Genomic DNA, 19,199 nt, shown 5'->3' on the forward strand with positions numbered 1-19,199 from the left:
TGCATTCTTGTGGAAAAGGACGATGAACACGATGATGATGAAATAAATGAATCCACTATTAATCAGCTTATATCTTGACTTACTTTTGGCAGAAGCTTCACCAATCCCAGTGTAAAAATTGCCATAACAGTCGATGTTGTTGTACAAAATTGCATCTTCAAAAAAGTTACACTACATTTACGATGGTACAGCACCGGAAGCAGAACTGCGAATGCTGTACATGATTGAATGAAACAACAGCCGCAGCAGAGGATGACAAACATTGGTCGAGTTGTTGTTTGAACAGCGGAAGTCTACAAGAGAAAATGAAATCCGTGTGCTGAAGATATTTATACAATTTATAACTACTGTTCACATTCCTCAGAAAAGTTAGTGATAAGGTAGTTGTAGCTTTAGGGAGCTCTGATTCTCATAATGGACATCAGTTTTGAAAGCCAAAGCGAACGAATTCTGAGTCAAGTCTTTAATATTGATTGATACACTTGATAGATTTTTAAATTTAATACGGCTTTGATAAGTTCTCAAGTAGATCTAACATATTTATAATGGTACTACACTGAGGAAAAAAGAGGGTGCGATTAACTTTTTTCCTCATAACTTTAACTTTTTAGGTGTAAAAATATATCAACATTTTTAATGATAATTTTACACCTTTTTAAGGGTAAAATTAACATGAAAAAGGTTAACCTTAACCCCCAATACACCTAAAAAGGGTAATATTTACACCTATTTTGGATCAATACTGCAGGGTAAAATTAACATTTCCGGAATGTTATTTTAACTTTTTCGGATTTCTCTCAGAGTGTAAGAAAAACAAAATTAGCAAACGAAATTTTCGGACTTATAACAGATGGATTGAATACAAATTGAGTTATGTACGTGAGTTAGTGTGACATATGTCATTAGATATCTATTCTCTTCGAGTCTCTAGTTTACCCTAATGCTGCCTAAAGATTAGAATGATAGTCCTGTTTCTAAAGGCCTTAAAATTTTAAACAGAAATCAGTTTTATTGATATTTTAGACACTAATAAATCACTTGCTGATCTTACGAGCAAATAATTTATTAGTGACTAAAATATCAATGAAATCCTAAGCTTAAATTTTCTAAAAGATCTTTAATGATAAGAAATCACACAAGTTGAGCTATATTGCTAAACCGTCTGATGAAGCCCGTATACTTACGTGTAATAAATATGTAAGTATTAAACTTATAATAAATAACATGAAGAGTTTCATACCGTTTAAAAAAGGGTAGCAAATCGTCTCAGGCTTTGCGGAGTACTCGAACGGACTTAGATCTCAAAAGTACTTTCGCGTCATTTACCGTTTACCGGTACTAAATCGACTTCAATTGATTCATAAATCATTCAAAAGATCGCCGGTAATAACAATTGCGCCGGCAATTGGGAGTTGTAGTTACTTAGAAGTAATTTGAATTTGAATTTATTTTGTTTTTTAAATCAAACGTAATTAGGATCCGTCCCTCTTACATGTCTGATTAGGTAGGAAAAAAATAGAATATTAGAAAAACAAAAAATGAGAACAAGATTAAGTTAGAAAAATTTAAGTAGAGAAGAGAGAGAAAAAAGAGAAACAAAGAAACTCTACACCGACTGAAAGGCACCAGAATTGCCGGCCTGCGACGTCCTAGCGCGTGGTGGAAGGGAGTTGTAGATTGCAAGCCGCTTGACAAAAAGAGTACAGTAGACTCTCTCTCAATTGGGCATTTGGGGCAAAATGTCATCCGTTTTATCGATAGATTTGGGCGTCAAGCGTCAAAGCATTTGTAAATTCCACAAAAAGCGCTCAATTATAAAGAATAACGATAAAATAGGAAGAACTACAGCGAATTTGAGCAAATTAGCTTCATAATTAAACGTGAAAATTGTCAAAAAAAATTTTTACCCGATTGAAAAAGAGCCGATTGAGCGAGAGTCTACTGTACGCGAAAGCTGGCTCGAGTAAGCTCTCAGAACCAGGAGTCCCTGCTGCCTGACCGAAGCCCCCAAAGCTAGGAGCGAGGCTAAGTATCTCGGCCTTCGAAATAAAATTAATTTTCTTAAGTAATAAAATTGATTTTCTTAAAAAAAATACTTAGGGTAAGTGTGCCAAATTTCGGCATAGTTGCATGTAAGCACCGAAGTCCTCAGTTTGAAATGCAATATTTTTAATAAATACAGTCGAGTTCCTCAAATTTGAACTCCTCAAATTTGAACGACGGTTGAGTTCAAAATGTAAAATTTGAGGTTATGTGAAGGAAGTTTTACGTGGAGTCTGAATTAGAACTATTTTTCTCTGGTGTTTCCTCAATATTATCGTATTATATTAATTTCTACAGCAAATTCCATTTATTTCACAATAAATTACATTGATATATTCTCTGAAATTTTCTTTCTTAAATTTGGGAAAGTGCATTTCACATGAATTCCGTTACGTTTTTGAAAATATTGTTCAAATTTGAGGAGTAAGAAATGTCATCTATACCCCCCAAATGTTCAAATTTGAGGAACTCTACTGTATTGATATTTTTTGTTGCTTCCTTTTCGGGAGGGTTGTGTGGAACCTTCAAGACTAGTTTATCATTTTTGTTTTCTTTAAATCACTTCCTATAATATTGAAAAATTAATAAAAATATGAACATTGCTTTGGGTAGTATTTCGGCCACTTTGTGTGAAATTTCGGCCACGGAATAGATAGAAAATTTCAAAACGTCAAACGGAACGAGTTTAATATTTAATTTAATACGTTTATATGACCCACAAGCCCTGAGATCTTCCGTGTAATTTGTCCTAAACACCTGAAGAGTAGCATCTCAAATTTATGCGCAGCTTTCCGTAGCAATTTGCACTTCCTGAACTCTTCCAATGCCTTTTCCACATCATCTTTTTCATAGAAGCGATAGTTTTTTTCTCTGGCCATTGTAGAATTCAGAAATTGAAAATGAAAACATAAAATTAATAAGAAATTTAGGAAAGCAAAAGATGTTGCCGGAATATCCAACACTACCTCACCGCAGAGACGCTCACAAAGTATATACTTTTTTACGCGAAATACAGGCTCCAGCTGGGAAATTTTACCCGAAATTTAAAGATTGATTCACTATTAACATAAACAGAAACAATCTTTAATGAAAACTAATCAATTTTGTAAGACTCTTTCCACACTTAGTTTTTACAACGCAATTTAAATTCAAATTATACTTAAAATTTAACGGTCTTTGTGTTAATACATCCTAAAATGAATAAATATTTGAAAGCAAAATGAATTCATTGACTATTCGAAGATAACATACATAATTTTAATTAATTTATTTGCATGGCCGAAATTACACTCAAAGTGGCCGAAATTAGAAGCTGGCCGAAATTTGGCACTCTTCCCCTATCAGTTAATAATCGGTCAATTGTCCATTCAAAACCAATTGAAACCAGTTCGGTATTGGCAGAAATTTCAAGACCTTTCCATCGAGCACAAATATTACATCATTCAGTTAACAAATAGCCTCCCTAAAGCCTTTTTAACCCTTTACCTTGAAAAACCGTTAATTGGAATTATTTAACAGTATCTTCGTATATTGACAAAATATCCATATACAAAAATATACACAATACAACTTGTGATTTAATTACTTCTTTCGCCAAAAGAGATGGCAAAGAGTCCCAGCTTTGGGGAGTGCTCGAACTCACGACAAAGGGTTCTCCATGTACATATAATCATTTCGTACGGCTTTTGGGTGCATACCGGTTTACTACGAATTTATTTTATTCATAAATTGAAAAAAAGACATTAAGAATTAAAATATTGCATGAGTAAAGTACATTTTAGAATATTTTAGCATGAGTAACAAGCTGACGGACAAAAAAAATAAATTCGAGAGAGATATATCATTTGCGATCACTTCACCGATTCATTACCGATTAAAGTCTAATGGGTTGGAAATTTCAAAATCCTTCAAAAAATCCAAATTTAAGCAAATTGGCCCTCCAAAGTTGTTAATATTGAGCTCCGAAAATTCGATATTGAAATGTTTTTCGAACATAGGTGTCTAAGGGCGAAATATTCACTTAGGCTACCTCTAAAACATATCATATTCGGAAATGAAAAAAAATCTAGGAACCTTTTTCGAAATAAAACAGAAAACATGGTTTTGGATAGGAAGAAGAGGGTAGGGGAATAAGGAAAAAGACTGTCCTAGGCAACGTTGACTTATGGGAGAGGGATCGTCGAAGATTGGAAATCAGTATCTCTTACCGTTTGGCCTCTAACCATGTCACAAGTTGAAAAAATATGGATAATATAACTGCTATCTCTTTGAATTCAGCGTGTAAAAGAAAATGAAATTGATTTAAATTGTGCTCACGATTTCGGGTTTATGCAAAGTTTTTCTCCAATTTGCCTGTCTATATTTATTGGTTCTCAATTGAATTAAAAATATCCATAAATTATTTCACATTTGTTTAAAATTCAATAAAATACAATTATAATTGGGTTAAATATTAATTATCGAATTATGATAATTCCATTATCGATTTTTAATAGTTGAAGCTCAGAGGGAGCAGGAATATTGCTCGTCAATTGCAACTGTCTGGCATATTATTTTTTATTTTCTTTTGTATGTTTTAGATCATGATTGATTAGAAGGCAATACATAACTTTACAATTTAGTAACGCAATTGAATTTAGGATTAGATCAGAAATCGATTACTGATTAATAACTAGAAAAAAAAATGAAATAATTAGAAGATTTTTATCCTTTGGCTTTTAAAGCGAATCCGAAAAATGATCTTGGAGAGAAAGGAGAAGAGGTTAATCATCTTTGAGTCGGCTTAAAGAGATGTCCTCTGAAGACACCTAAGTCGTTATCTTCAATCACATCACCCCTACCAGATAACGGCCGCACGGACAGAATAAATAATTATAGTGTAATTTTTTCAGTATCTATCTGATTCGCAAAGATAGATTGGAATATTACAATAGCAGTGTTTGCCAAAAAATTACAACTAAAAAACTTTTTGCCCTAGACACATTTTCCTTTCGTCATTTCTAGGATCGAGCATTCTCAAGGGGGAAAAATCACAGTTGATGACACTCTTGCTCATGAGAGATGCTGATGGCAAAAAACACCCCCATATATTGAGGGTTTGCCTTCGACATACCAGACCACGATGGAATTTCAGTGGTAAATTAAAGACTGCCATTTCCAGATAAAGTCTGGGACCTTGCTTCCAACCTCCTTTCCCATGCTACTCAATAATATTGATGAGCACATTGTGTTGATGCAAGAAAAACTATCACTTAAGTAAATTCCAGAGTAAAGGCAAATAGCTTAGTTTAATTTTATACAAAGCTCTATATACCTATAACTCTGCAATGGTAGAACTTTGCAGCGATATACAACTTTGATTTGTTGTGACGTGGATGGATTTTATTATTAGCCTGTACTACTTTTCCTGGTATAACTTCGATCAAGAGAGAAAATGTGTCTTTTTTGTTGTTGAGTTTCGAAACAAGACAAATTAAGGCTGAAAGTCTAAACAAACCTTTTTATTTGATTTATTCCCTTAAAACTTTCATCCACTTCCACTATCCTTGGCAACATAACCACCACCAAACCAAATGTATCACTTATTTTATGATAAAAGGGCCTTAATTGCTTATTATCACAACTCTTAGGCATTCTAAGAAATTAGGTTGCTCATTGTAGTATATCAAGTTTCTGCTTATTTATTCTTCTTAAGGCATTGTTGCTGATTTCCACCCTCAAGCGTTCAATAAGTGATTCCCCTCCTTGAAACATTGTTTTCGATTGTATTTCTGACGAGATACCCTAGCTAATAGACAATAAATAATAGCCTGAACTAAACATGAAATTGCCTTAGAATATACTAATTAAATATATACCCTAATATGTAATCAATATATTTATTGGAGTGTGTTACGATTAAAAGCCAGTGATAAACCTAAATCAACATATTGGAAGTAAAATCCTTAATGTTAGAAAACTTAAAGTGCTTGCAAATTCTGAATAGAGTAGTGAGAAATGTTGAAATTAGTGTAAATGTTGTAGACATAGCTTAAGATAGTGTCCACAAACCAAACAGCTTTGAATCATTCCTTCTCATATTTTTTCAAGTCTTAAAGGATAAACAGGTTCAAAGAGCATATTTATTAATCATTTGCGACAAGTTTTGGGTTTAATTAAAAGGTCAAGGCAAGGGTCTTTGTATCTTGGACAAGCTTTAATCATTTATAATCACCAATTACTTACTTACGTAGCGATAACTATTTTTTTTCTTTTTTCTTATTTCATTTATTTTTTAAATCAAATAGTTAAGTTACACGGAACAAAACTTTCCATGGAACCATTTTTTTTTAAATTAAAGCATAAACAATTTTAGGGGCATAGCGTCGCAGTATGGAATTTGAATTTTCCTTAAAGAAATAATTTAAAAGATGCTTTAAATAAACAGACTTTTTATCTCTTAAAGAAATTTAGATTTAGATTGCTGCTTTTAATTTTAAACATAAACTGCAAGAAGCAAAAATAGTGTTCAAAACCAAGTTGATCCAAAAACAAGTTTATTGACGGAATCAGAACGTCGGATTTTGAAAAGTGAATAATAAATGTCAAAGTTTTTATGAGCTATTATGACTTTCAATCACGTTCAGAGTTGTCAAACAATAGACGGAGTAACATAATAGTGATGTATCAAGAAATCCTTTCGTTTATCTGCGAAAAGTATATTTGCAAAATAAAATAAAAGAGCTGACAGAAACTATTAGAAAACAAGGTATATTTTCTAATCGAAAACACACAAACAAGAAGTTTGTGGAAAATAAAATAATACAATTTGAAAGATTGTTGAAAATCTCTTTAATATGTTATTTTTATTTTGTATCGACAAAGTCTAAAAGAGTGAAATATTTATTAGATTTTTCTACAAGTTGTTTTGTCATTGAAAAGTAGTAAGTACTTCATTCAGAGATAGTTGGAAGATCTACATTACAAATGTGAATATTGAATTATGAGAAAATTGACGAAAAAGAATTTGCTGGTAGTGTAAAACAAGGATTTTAAAAGCCAATTGACTTATTTACATGTAGAGGAGACAGGAGTAAAATTAGACAGCAAATAATATTTTTCATTGCGTATAATTTGAGAAATTTAATTGTTTAATAACTTTCTTAATAATTATATACTCAAATTAATTAATAATAGTGAATTAATAAAGTGAATTAATAATTTTCTCTTAAGTATTAATTGTAATCACCTGTATATAGGGGAAACTGGGGCACTGCCAAACACGGGGTAGCACCAAACACTGTGATTTTTTAATCAGATATTCGACTTCAGGAAAAGATTTAAATAAATTTATAGGCATAATAGGGATGCTTGTCCAGGTCAAGTAGTTTATAAATAAAAATTAGTGTTTGATGCTACCCCTTGTTTGGTGGTGCTCCAGTTAACTCTATATGTATCTCAAATGCCTATGAAGGTTTAAAAAAACACCGAATCTACCTCTGTTTTATTTTCTGAAGTTTTAGGTTAGACGTCATATTGTTTTGCATATCGGCGTTGTATTTACTGTTAACTTTTGATGGTCAGTGGAAGGCATTTCGTCTTTAAGGGGGGAGTCTGAATTATAAGACCATAAATATGCTGTTTTGTTTGTCGCAATTTGGAGCTTCAATGAAATTTTTGGCATGTTTAAAGATATTTTAAAGTGTATTGTAATTTTTTTTTAGGAAAATGGTAGAATACTCCCGAAGAATATCGGTGGATAGAATTTTACTGAACGAAACTTAGTAAGACAGCTGTATTAGGGTGAAAGGAACGTCTATTGACACTTTAAAAACTCGTGTCAGCACCTATTGACACCCTACTCTGTACTATTTAGGATATGAAATTTTAACATCTCTGTTTATAGTATAAGGTATATTACAGAAAAAACTTTATATTACTTAAATTTTACTAGATACATTAAATAATTTTCAACATTTTGGCAAAAGTGTGAATAGGGGTTCCCTGTCGAACAGATGTTCCTGCGACCCTATATAGTTCCTTGATTTTTTCCACCTTTCAAAATTTCTACCCTCCTTTCCTGAGGATCACTTTTCTCAACATATCTTCGCGTTTCAGAGCATTTCTGAGAGTTGTCCGACTGTGCGTCTGTCCGCCTATCCATCCGGCCGTTACTACGTCTTGATCACAAAGGTTAGGGATATAGGCTTGGGACCTTCGAGGGATCCCTTCATAAGTTTTGCGATTTATTTTTATTTTTGGATATATTTCATAGATTACTCAGGCGGACATTTCGTTCTTATACGAAAATACCGTTGAATCATTTCTAATTACGGTTCTTTAAAGTTTAAGGTTGAAAAGGCTCCAGAGGGAGTATTGCTTAATTGAATGATATCATGTTTGGGCTCGTCAAAAAGATTTTAGAATTCTTGACAATCCAGAAAGATGTCCAATTTGTTATAAACTGACACTGCACCGGTTCACAACCGATAACTAATTTTTATCCAAAATTTAAATATGTTACTCCTGTGTATAATATTTTGGGCGATGTTTTAAGTGACTTCTAAATCGGTCCAAAATGGTTGTGAACCAATTATGAATCGATAAGTCATTTTTGTCCGAAAATCAATTTTATTACTCTTATAACACTATTTTGTGGTATTTTTTGAGTGATTTATTAATCGGTTCAAATCGATTGAGAACCGGTAAGTGACTAAAAGTCACGAGTTTGAACACTTCACAAAGCCTGGGACTCTTTGCTACCCCTTCTTAATGGTTTCTTAAAGAGTACATATTTTGTGGCATAATTTCGTATACAACATGCTGTTAAAAAAAATCAAAAACGATTTAGGTTCAACTAGAAGAGAATTTAATTCTAAAGATAGTAAGTTTTTATTCATTTCATTCAATCCAAAAGTTTTTTCTTAATCTTTTGCGCCAATTCTAAGGTAATACGGGCTTCAGACCTGAGGTTTGGCCATATGGCTTAATTTTTGTCTAATTCCTTTTGCTTTTGAAAAATCAACAAAATTGTTTTACAGATTTTTGAGACTTTCGGGAACAGGACTGAACCTCCAGTCTCATTCTATAATAATGATTCTATAATAATTCTATCCATAGCTAATTCTACCCTGGTTTCCTTAAGGAGTTTCTAATACAAATTCGAATAGTATTTTTAACTATAATTTGCCGCAGAAAATACTAATATTTTAAGATTCCAATTCAGTGGTTTTTTGATTATTCGTTTTCTCTCCAAAAGTGAATCAGTATTAGGAGAGATCATTGTTTTTGGATCCAAAGACAATGGTCAGAGTAAAAATTAAAAAAATAAACACCGAGAAAAAAAGAGGCTACGACAAACTTTTTTTCATCATAACTTTAACACTATTCGGGTGTAAAAATATATCAACATTTTTTAATGTTAATTTTACACCTTAACCCCTAATACACCTAAAAAGGGTAATATTTACACCGATTTCGGATCAATACTGCAGGGTAAAATTAACATTTCCGGAATGTTATTTTGACTTTTTCGGATTTCTCTCACTCAGTGAAGGTACACTGACGGAAATCCGAAAAAGTTAAAATAACATTCCGGAAATATTTATTTTACCCTGCAGTATTGATCCGAAATCGGTGTAAATATTATGTTTTTTAGGTGTATTAGGGGTTAAAATTACCCTTCTTCATGTTAATTTTACCCTTAAAAAGGTTGTTAATTTTACACCGATTAATCGCACCCCGTTTTTTCTCAGTGTATGGGGGATTTCCTTTAATAAATTGTGGTACATTGGTTTCACCAGATTTTAAGGATGGATAATACGGTCAAAATTGGTAGATAGTTCAGAAGATTCTTAAACGTATATTGTAGAAATAGGACATTTTAGGAAGAAATATTGAGAATGAAGCACATTATTTTTCTCAATATCTCTGCAGTGACGTATGGGTTTGTAATAGTTTTATTGATCATGTAATATGGTAGCCAACGTGTCGAAGTGACCATATACAGCCATTGCTTTTCAAAATAATATCACGAGTTGCACTTCATACATTTTGTTGTCTTCTTAACAAATTCACTGAATTGGACCTTTCCCAACGTGAATTGGCACATTTCATAACATAGAAGTAAATCCTATTTCGCAATTGCAATAACTTTGAATGGATGGGAGTGTCTTTTATCCCTAGAGCTAGAAATCATACATTCAGGGTAACTCGAAGCTTTTCTATCTCAAATTTTCTCCGAGGCTCCCAATCCTCTTTTTCCCATGCATCAATATTTTATGACATTTTTTCCGCCTTCCTTACACAGAAGATAATTTTTAAAAGAAAAGAATCAAAAAATATATGACTTCGAGATATTGCAATATTGTTGTATATATAGGGTTTTTTTTCAGAAACATGAATACGTGTTAATAAATAAAACATGAGGCTGTAGCAAAAGTTGATGTTAAAACAACACAACTTACATTGTAATTCTGCCTGGCTAGCAGGACGACATACGTCCCGGAAATGGGACAAATGCACCGCGTGATGTTCTCTAGAAGATTCTCAGTGAGGCACATATCAGTATTCCAGGTTTCCTGGTTATTCGTCGATGAATCGTAGCTGAATGGAAAGAGAAGGGAACATTTTGCAGAAAAGTCATAAATCATTGACTTTTCATTCGCATTGATTCACACAATGAATAAATTACTATTGAAACTAGACTGGAGACGTGATTAGAAATTCAAAATTGATTACAGACGGAGGGTTTCTGCTGACAGTAAAATGAAAAAGGGTGGATGCAAGACATGGGAAAAGGAATTATTCAATGAATTTCACTATAAATGTGGAACACTCAATTACCCACACACGGGAACCCATTCAGGTGTCGGAGAATGATTATGCTGTAGAATCATTTCTACACGTGCCATATCGAAGCCCATGGGTATTGTTTGTTGGTTGTTGGACGCATCTTGTGGTGATGTTGATCGATTGGTCAGAAATAGTCATGAAGAAATAATCCGAGATGCTGGAATGTAATCAATGTCGATGCCTTGACTGAAACGATATCAATTTTATCGTCCATCATCAGAATTTGAACATGACAAGTAATAATGTCTTAAATCTTCTGAAATAAATTGATTATGTAATCTTAAATTTCTGAAGATATTATTTTTTTTAATAAAGCAACGACTACGAACAAGAATTCCGTAAATTTTGCGGTCACAAACTTTCATGCATCTACAGTGGGTGTCAAAAGTTTGTTACGGCTTGTATTTTCAGGAAACCAAGTGGAAAAAAAGATAGAAAAAAATACTTTTTAAAATTTTTCTTTTTGCAAATTAGTTGCCTGTCATCCGTAGATCTTATATATGTATTTTATAAATTATTATAAATCTTATTTCATATGAAAAATAATTGTTTGCCAAATGTTGATTATTTTTTTTGCGTCAAAAGTTTGTTACGTCATTTGGAAAAGTACCTCAAAAAGATGAAATGCGTGCGACTAACTTCTATTAATCCAGTTATATTTTAAAGTTATGTCATTTGATAAGAAAATAGTACATTCACACATTTTTAAAATTTTTAATGGTCAATATATGCATATAAACAAAATGATAAATAATAAGAAATAAAATGTTTTTTTGTTAATTTAAAATTTAGGCCAAAATAGCAAGTTACAAAAATTTAAAAGAAGAGAAATTGTTCAGAAACACTCCCGGAATGAATCTGCGTCATAAATTTTCGGTATGGATGGAAAATCCCTACAGGATGTACATAAAATCGTCAAAATTTCTGTTGATAAAATATAAGTATATGTGGAAAACGCTACTGGCCAGACCCAGGGTTTGATTCAGATGGTTTATAACTGTATTATAAGTATCTCTGATAGTGACCCCATGATATCTGTTCCATAAATTCAGAGTCAGTTGGTTACCGAAGGCATACAGGTCGCTACTATTACAAAAATCAAGATGATATTGAAAAAAATGTTGAGAATGGTTGACTGACTTACGGGATTTCATGGGTAAGCAAGTCCAATATGACTAAAAAGTTGTATTTCTACTTAAAACACGTTAAAATGTTAATTTGCAACATTTTAACCACATTAGTCTTGCCTACCCGTGCAATTTTAAGGACCAGTCAAACATTCTCACGATCTTTTGGAATTTCATATTGACTTTTGTAACAGTAGCGACCTGTATGCCTTCGGTAACCAACTGACTTTGAATTTTTGGAACAGATATCATGGGGTCACTATCAGAGATACTTACAATGCAGTTATAAACCTTCTGAGTCAAACCCTGGGTCTGGCCAGTAGCATTTTCCACATGTACTTATATTTTATCACAATGAGTTTTGGCGATTTTATGTGCATCCTGTAGAGATTTTCCATCCATACCGAAAATTTATGACGCAGATTCATTCCGGGAGTGTTTCTGAACAATTTCTCTTCTTTTAAGTTTTTGTAACTTGCTATTTTGGCCTAAATTTTAAATTAACAAAAAACATTTTATTTCTTATCATTTATCATTTTGTTTATATGCATATATTGACCATTGAAAATTTTAAAAAAGTGCGAATGTACTATTTTCTTATTAAATGACATAACTTTAAAATATAACTGGATTAAAAGATGTTAGTCGCACGCATTTCATCTTTTTGAGGTACTTTTCCAAATGACGTAACAAACTTTTGACGCAAAAAAAATAATCAACATTTGGCAAACAATTATTTTTCATATGAAATAAGATTTATAATAATTTATAAAATACATATATAAGATCTACGGATGACAGGCAACTAATTTGCAAAAAGAAAAATTTTAAAAAGTATTTTTTTCTATCTTTTTTTCCACTTGGTTTCCTGAAAATACAAGCCGTAACAAACTTTTGACACCCACTGTACATAGCGTGGTAGTAGCCACTAATACTCAATAAAGAAATTTAATTTAAATTAAATAATTCCTATCAATAATGATATCAAATAAATTACATAGTTATAAATATTAGATGAGATCATATATTCTGTCACTAGAAGAAGTTGAAAGTTTGGAGTGGTATATCTCAGCTCCTGATAAACATAATTGGATGAGTGAACTATTGCTGGAAAGCTTGGTTCATTAGCTTTTAGAATCTGGTATACTTAATCACCTATGGATAAACCATGGTCATCCAGAACCATTTATGTCGAAGAAAACACATTTTGCAACGTCTTTTTTGGCCATCTACTTCTGGGACCAGGAGTGACCCACTTTTCTCGCACATGGACTGTTTGTTGGAGGAACTCAAAAGGCACAATTTGTGGAAGAAACTTTTTTTTGGACATCTTACTTTTTTTTATTCGTCCACTTTTGCAAGAATTTTAACATTTTACACGCATAGAAAAAAATGACAGAAATCCTAAAAGAGATCCTTCTGGAGGGGAAAGATAGACGTGGGGATGAAATTGATGTGATATTTGGATTCCTTGGATCAACTTATGGGGGAGTACTTAGAACATTCCAAGTCGATATCTTCATTAGTTTGTCCAGAAAATGAGATAGAAGGATTTCTGTCATTTTTTTCTATGCGTGTAAAATGTTAAAATTCTTGCAAAAGTGGACGAATAAAAAAAAGTAAGATGTCCAAAAAAAAGTTTCTTCCACAAATTGTGCCTTTTGAGTTCCTCCAACAAACAGTCCATGTGCGAGAAAAGTGGGTCACTCCTGGTCCCAGAAGTAGATGGCCAAAAAAGACGTTGCAAAATGTGTTTTCTTCGACATAAATGGTTCTGGATGACCATGGTTTATCCATAGGTGATTAAGTATACCAGATTCTAAAAGCTAATGAACCAAGCTTTCCAACAATAGTTCACTCATCCAATTATGTTTATCAGGAGCTGAGATATACCACTCCAAACTTTCAACTTCTTCTAGTGACAGAATATATGATCTCATCCAATATTTTATTTTTAAATGTTGAAGAGACAAAGCCACTCCAAAGCCAAGCCAAACCTATTCGAAAATCTACCGAAAGCCTAAAGTGCAAGTTCATATACCCGCCGCTTTAGCGCTCATTGTTCCGCCATTTCGAATTTCGATGTTCTTGACACCTCTATTGTCAAAAATGTCAACGAAATTGTGTAAACGTTTGCGGCAAAACGTGAATTTTTGTATAGTTTTGTGGAATTTCAGGATATCAGAACATTTGAATTGCAATTTCAATAAAATAAATGTCCTTTTTATGAACTTTCTCACTTTTGTGTAACTCGTCCGTTTAAAAGTTCGAACTTCCAACGAGTTTTAGGTAAGTTCTCTCTGATACACCTTCGAATCGGTAAAGGAAAAACCTCAACCGGAGAGAGCTCTCAAATCGGGAAGGTTATTACTGAACGAGAGCTTTGTAAAAGCATCATAAGTGAGAATAAAAATCAATTTTGATGGTTGATTTCAAATACTTAAAAAGGAATTATTGCAAATACATGACAAAAGCGTAAGGATCATATTATAAGTCATCAGATAAAAATCATAATTGTTAGTGTGGTCAAATTTTGTTGAAAGCATGTAGGGTAAGAAATGATAATTTGGAAACATGTCTGATTTGGAACTTTCCTAACAGTTTTAGATGGCAAAAGGAAAAAAAAACAGTGAAGAAATACTCTCGAATGTCAAGTCTTGTACTTCTTCGTGGTTTTCTTTTTCTCTTTGACCATTTGAAACTGTGAGAAAATCTCAAAATTCCCAGATTCACATGATTCCGAATTACCCCATCCTACCCTATAGTAATCCATAGTTTTAATTGGTCATTTCGTAACAGAAATACATTTTTATGAATAAACTAAACTGAACTGTGCATAATCAAATTTCCTTATAACCAATATCTCATTTTCATGCCATAATATCGTTTTAATCAAAAAGCGGGTTTAAAAATTGAAAAAAATCTAATTTGGTTTGAAATCTTCTCCCAGTATCTCGCTACCACTCTCTATTCCACTCAATAGCTGATGGTACTACTATTCTCACATACGCATCTGCTTTAAATATTTATAAGTCGGGGAGTATGAAAGCATCTAATATTCTCTGAACAGTAATCTCCAACCACGGACAAAATACCACCAACTTTGAGCTTTCTTGAGCTTCGACTTTAAAAACTTTCTGGCTTTCTACTTTAAAAAAAATCCACATTTCGTGCAATATTTTAGGTATTTTAGTATGACTTTTGTATTGATTTTCCAATAAAACACAATTTAATGTAAATTCGAACAAAAGTTGAACAACTTTCATATAACCATGCTTGAAATTTAACCTTTGATATCTTACACCAGGAATATGAAAATATGTATAGCGAAAATGTTCATATATTGCACAACTTTTGCGCAGATTTTTTTTAGGGTGAAGGTATGGTTTGAAGCAGAATGTCGAGAAATGAGATGGAAAGAGATCAACATCTGTAAAATTGCCTCACAAAACAAAAAAAGAACTATAAAGAAACTAATAAAAGACTGTTTTTCTTTGAAATGGTTTTTCTTTCCTCTAAACACTGTCTTATACTTTTGGAAAAAGAAGTCGATCATCTATATTTTCAATTATTTGAGTAGATTCTGCCAGTATTACAATGAATTTGACCACAATGAATTTTATTCAGTAGCTATAACTATCGATTTTGGCACGAAAAACATCTTTTAGAGATATTCAGAATGTAGACACAACCGATAAAAGTCAAAGAAAAAACATTTCCTAGGAGTTCTGCAAGAAAGTTTACATTGAATTTACTTGAAGACTGATACAAATTTAAGTTTTCTCTCATGCACATAATATTTAAGATAACTTTAGTACAAATGATGATTCTCAAAATGCAATAAATAAGTTTTACTTAAAACGTAAGTAACTTGGCGCTATTTTTCAAAATTTTGATCATAATCTTAAATAATAAAATTTTTGAAATGTATTTATTTATTGCTTTTTGATACGAGTAATTTATTTTTTAAGATATTTTAATTTTGGAAAGAAGTATTTTATAAAATTAATCTTACAAAAAAATATAATATTTTAGGAAAAAAATATTATGAAACTTATCAGATTCCAAACACTTAAGTTGCAGATAAATATTCACAAGTATGCTTTTCAAACATGCTCAGATATTTCATTTGCAAATGACAAATTTTGCAACAAACTCCTTAATCCTTGCACAAAGGATGTTTAAAAATTTAAATTGATTTTTTTTCAAAATTAAGAACTTGCAACTTTGTTATGGTTTCTACCAGGGAGGTGACATTAGCTCTGAAAAATGCGACCGATTTTAGTGTATTTTTTTTCTGTTTTCGTACACATTTCACGAGATATCTCCGAAACTACGTAGGTTGCCAATTTGGGGTTTTCGGTTGCCTATTCAATATTAAGTTATCTTTTATTTTGCATTTATATTTTTTGCTAATTCATTCTACACTGACAGAAAACAGTTACAAAACTCCAAAGTTTTTTCGGCACGCTAGAAACATATGGGAAACATAGGAAATGTCATGCCCCTGGTTTCTACACAATAAAGTCCGTATTTCACAGTTTTTCATCTACAAACGTACTCTTAAAAACGTTTTGTCAAATTAACAAGAAAAGTTTGTCAAAAGGATGTTATTCCGTACAATGTCTTAATCATTTTTAAACATGCACCGTAACAACAGAATATGGAAAAGTTTCATCATATCGGTTACCAACTGGATCTTGTTAAAAGTTTGTCAAAAATATGTTTTTTCCATTTAAAATGCAACAAAAGTTTTGATAATTTAATAAATAACATCCCTTTAACAAAATTTTAACAAGATCCATTTTACGAATTAACAAAACCTTTATTTAAAGTTAGGTAGTTTGCTTCAATATGGACCAAAATTTCTCTAAACTGTAGAGGCTATTAGACATTTGTCCGTAGTCGAGATTATAAAATAAATCAATTTAGATCCATAATGTTACGGATTAATTTAAAAACAAGTTGGTTCTATATAAAGTATTTCCCATTATAATATTACATGGGACTGAATGCACGTATTACTGCAATTTTTTTCACAAAAAAAACTCTAGATCTAGATTAAACCAATATTTTAGAGTATTTTAATAAACATAAACTGAAAGTATATAGAAAAAATGAAATATTTTTAATTTCCATGCATATATTATCAAGACAATTTAGGGACTAAAAATATGTATAATAAATAATGAAAACTATGAATTTTTATTCATTTTTCACGCAGTTTTGTATATAATTCTCTAAAAAATTGGAAAAGGAAAAGAATTTTGTAAGGAATTGTGCTCCTACTTTGTTATATATTTCGCAGAGGCTTTGGACAACAACTTTTCATACAATCATTTTGCAAAGGACTGAAAAAAGAATGAGGCAACAACCGCACTACAACCATTTCTTTTTCTCCTATACCCCTTTGTCCAAGTAACCACGATTATATGCGGTTTTCTGTTAAATAAAGTTCCGTTTTTCCTCCATGAACCATTCACAGGATGTTTTTTTTTAACGCCTTCATTCTCACAATGTGGTAACACATAGTTATGCGCTTCGAAATTTTTCTCTGCTGCTCATACTTTTCAGTGAAACACAAACCACTCATGGTGCAAATATTTGTTGTAATAAACGAATAAATAAACCGGAAATGGTTTTCAGATGAAACACGCATATGGCTAAAAAGCGGCAAAAAGCCACGCTCTGCTCTAGAGAGTGCAAGGGGTGAGATGAAGCAAAAATGTAATTGAAGGGTTAAGAGAGCTTTTTGGGGGAAAAAGAATGAATGAGAGCTGAAAATTGTTTTCGGCATTTCGCGAACAAAAAAAAAATTGGAAACAAACAGTGATGTACATTACCTATTTCTCGTGATGTACATATGGGGGAGAAAGCTCGTGAGATTCCTGTATGAGATTACTGTAACGGAGAGGGATGAGTTTCCAACGAAGTCAAGGAGGGATGTTGTGCCCTTGTTGATTTCCAAATACAGTTGATCCGAGAACAGCTGATCCCTGTATACAATTTGCATATAAGAAGTGAAATTTTGACATACGTTCGAATAGAATCAAAGCCAGCAAGAAATATTACCGAAATGTGTAAATGAAACTACCACGAAATGTACAGGGTATTCGTTAGAGTTCTAAATACGCAAAAATTTTTAATTTTAATTAAAGAATTTTTTTATTTATTTAAAAAAATTTAGCGTTTTCGTGAGTATTAGGGCAAGGATCACATTGACAATAAAATGCTCGCCATAGCCTCACCGTATTTCGTTAATTTACGCATTTTCATTGAAATTCTTACACAAATTCCCGATTACCGCATTACCTTATCTCATACTCGGTGGCAAGGTGAAAATAATATAAGAAAATTGAAGAATAAAACGAAAATGCGATAAACGGTGAGCGAAAAAAAACTGTAAGAGAAATTAATCCTACAGTTTTTTTGCTACCGTTTATCGCATTTTCGTTTTATTTCTTCAATTTTCTTATATTATTTTCATCTAGTGCCACCGAGTATGAGATAAGGTAATACGGTAATGGAAAATTTGGGTAAGAATTGCAATGGAAATACGTAAATAAACGAAATACGGTGAGCATTTTACTGTCAATGTGATTTTGCCCTTATAATAAATTTTATATAAATGAGTAAAATTTTTTTATTGCTTCATAATTCACAAAAAAATCTATTTGACAAATATTAGAAATGTTAGAAACTAAATCAGTGTCACCTAAAAGACGGTCTGAAAAATATACTTTTATCGCAGAATTCTAAAATTACTTTTAAAGAAAAATTAATCTTTAATTTCTTCTCAGTCATAAATTGGCGGAGATGTCGAATTTATGTTATTTGTGGTGATCTATAAATCGATATTCCCAAAATTTCGTTTTCCTAATTCTAAAAATTGTCCACAAAATTCTTCAAACTCAAAAAAAATCCCATGAATTTAAAGAGGAGAAGAAAAAGAAAAGAAATTCCGGAAAGAAATTTTATTTTTCCTTAAAGTAATACTCTCAGAATTGTGTGACTACCGCTAGGAATAATTTTTCAACTCCTATAGAAGGAGGTGGGGCTACTTTGAGCTGTGGGGCTACATTTTTGTATGGTTTTTTTTTTGCATTTTTCTAAAGGAAACTCTGTTTTAACATGATGTATTTTGGATAAATTTAACAATCGTGGATCTAAATAAAATAATTGTGAGGACTAACTTCA

The 19,199-nt window shown here is 32.0% G+C and overlaps 1 protein-coding gene across 1 annotated transcript in view; it reads right to left on the bottom strand.

Annotated features, from left to right (window-relative positions):
• LOC129806694 (uncharacterized) overlaps positions 1 to 19,199 on the bottom strand; it is a 174,939-nt gene that overhangs the window by 18,919 nt on the left and 136,821 nt on the right. The window contains exons 14-17 of the mRNA XM_055855464.1: positions 17,846 to 17,998; positions 10,867 to 11,007; positions 10,488 to 10,626; positions 84 to 293 (exon numbers count right to left, since the gene is read on the bottom strand). Of these exons, the coding sequence (XP_055711439.1) occupies positions 84 to 293; positions 10,488 to 10,626; positions 10,867 to 11,007; positions 17,846 to 17,998 (643 nt within the window). The remainder of the gene's footprint in view (positions 1 to 83; positions 294 to 10,487; positions 10,627 to 10,866; positions 11,008 to 17,845; positions 17,999 to 19,199) is intronic.

The sequence above is a fragment of the Phlebotomus papatasi genome, chromosome 3 (assembly GCF_024763615.1).
Source record: "Phlebotomus papatasi isolate M1 chromosome 3, Ppap_2.1, whole genome shotgun sequence".
NCBI classification, from domain to species: domain Eukaryota; kingdom Metazoa; phylum Arthropoda; class Insecta; order Diptera; family Psychodidae; genus Phlebotomus; species Phlebotomus papatasi.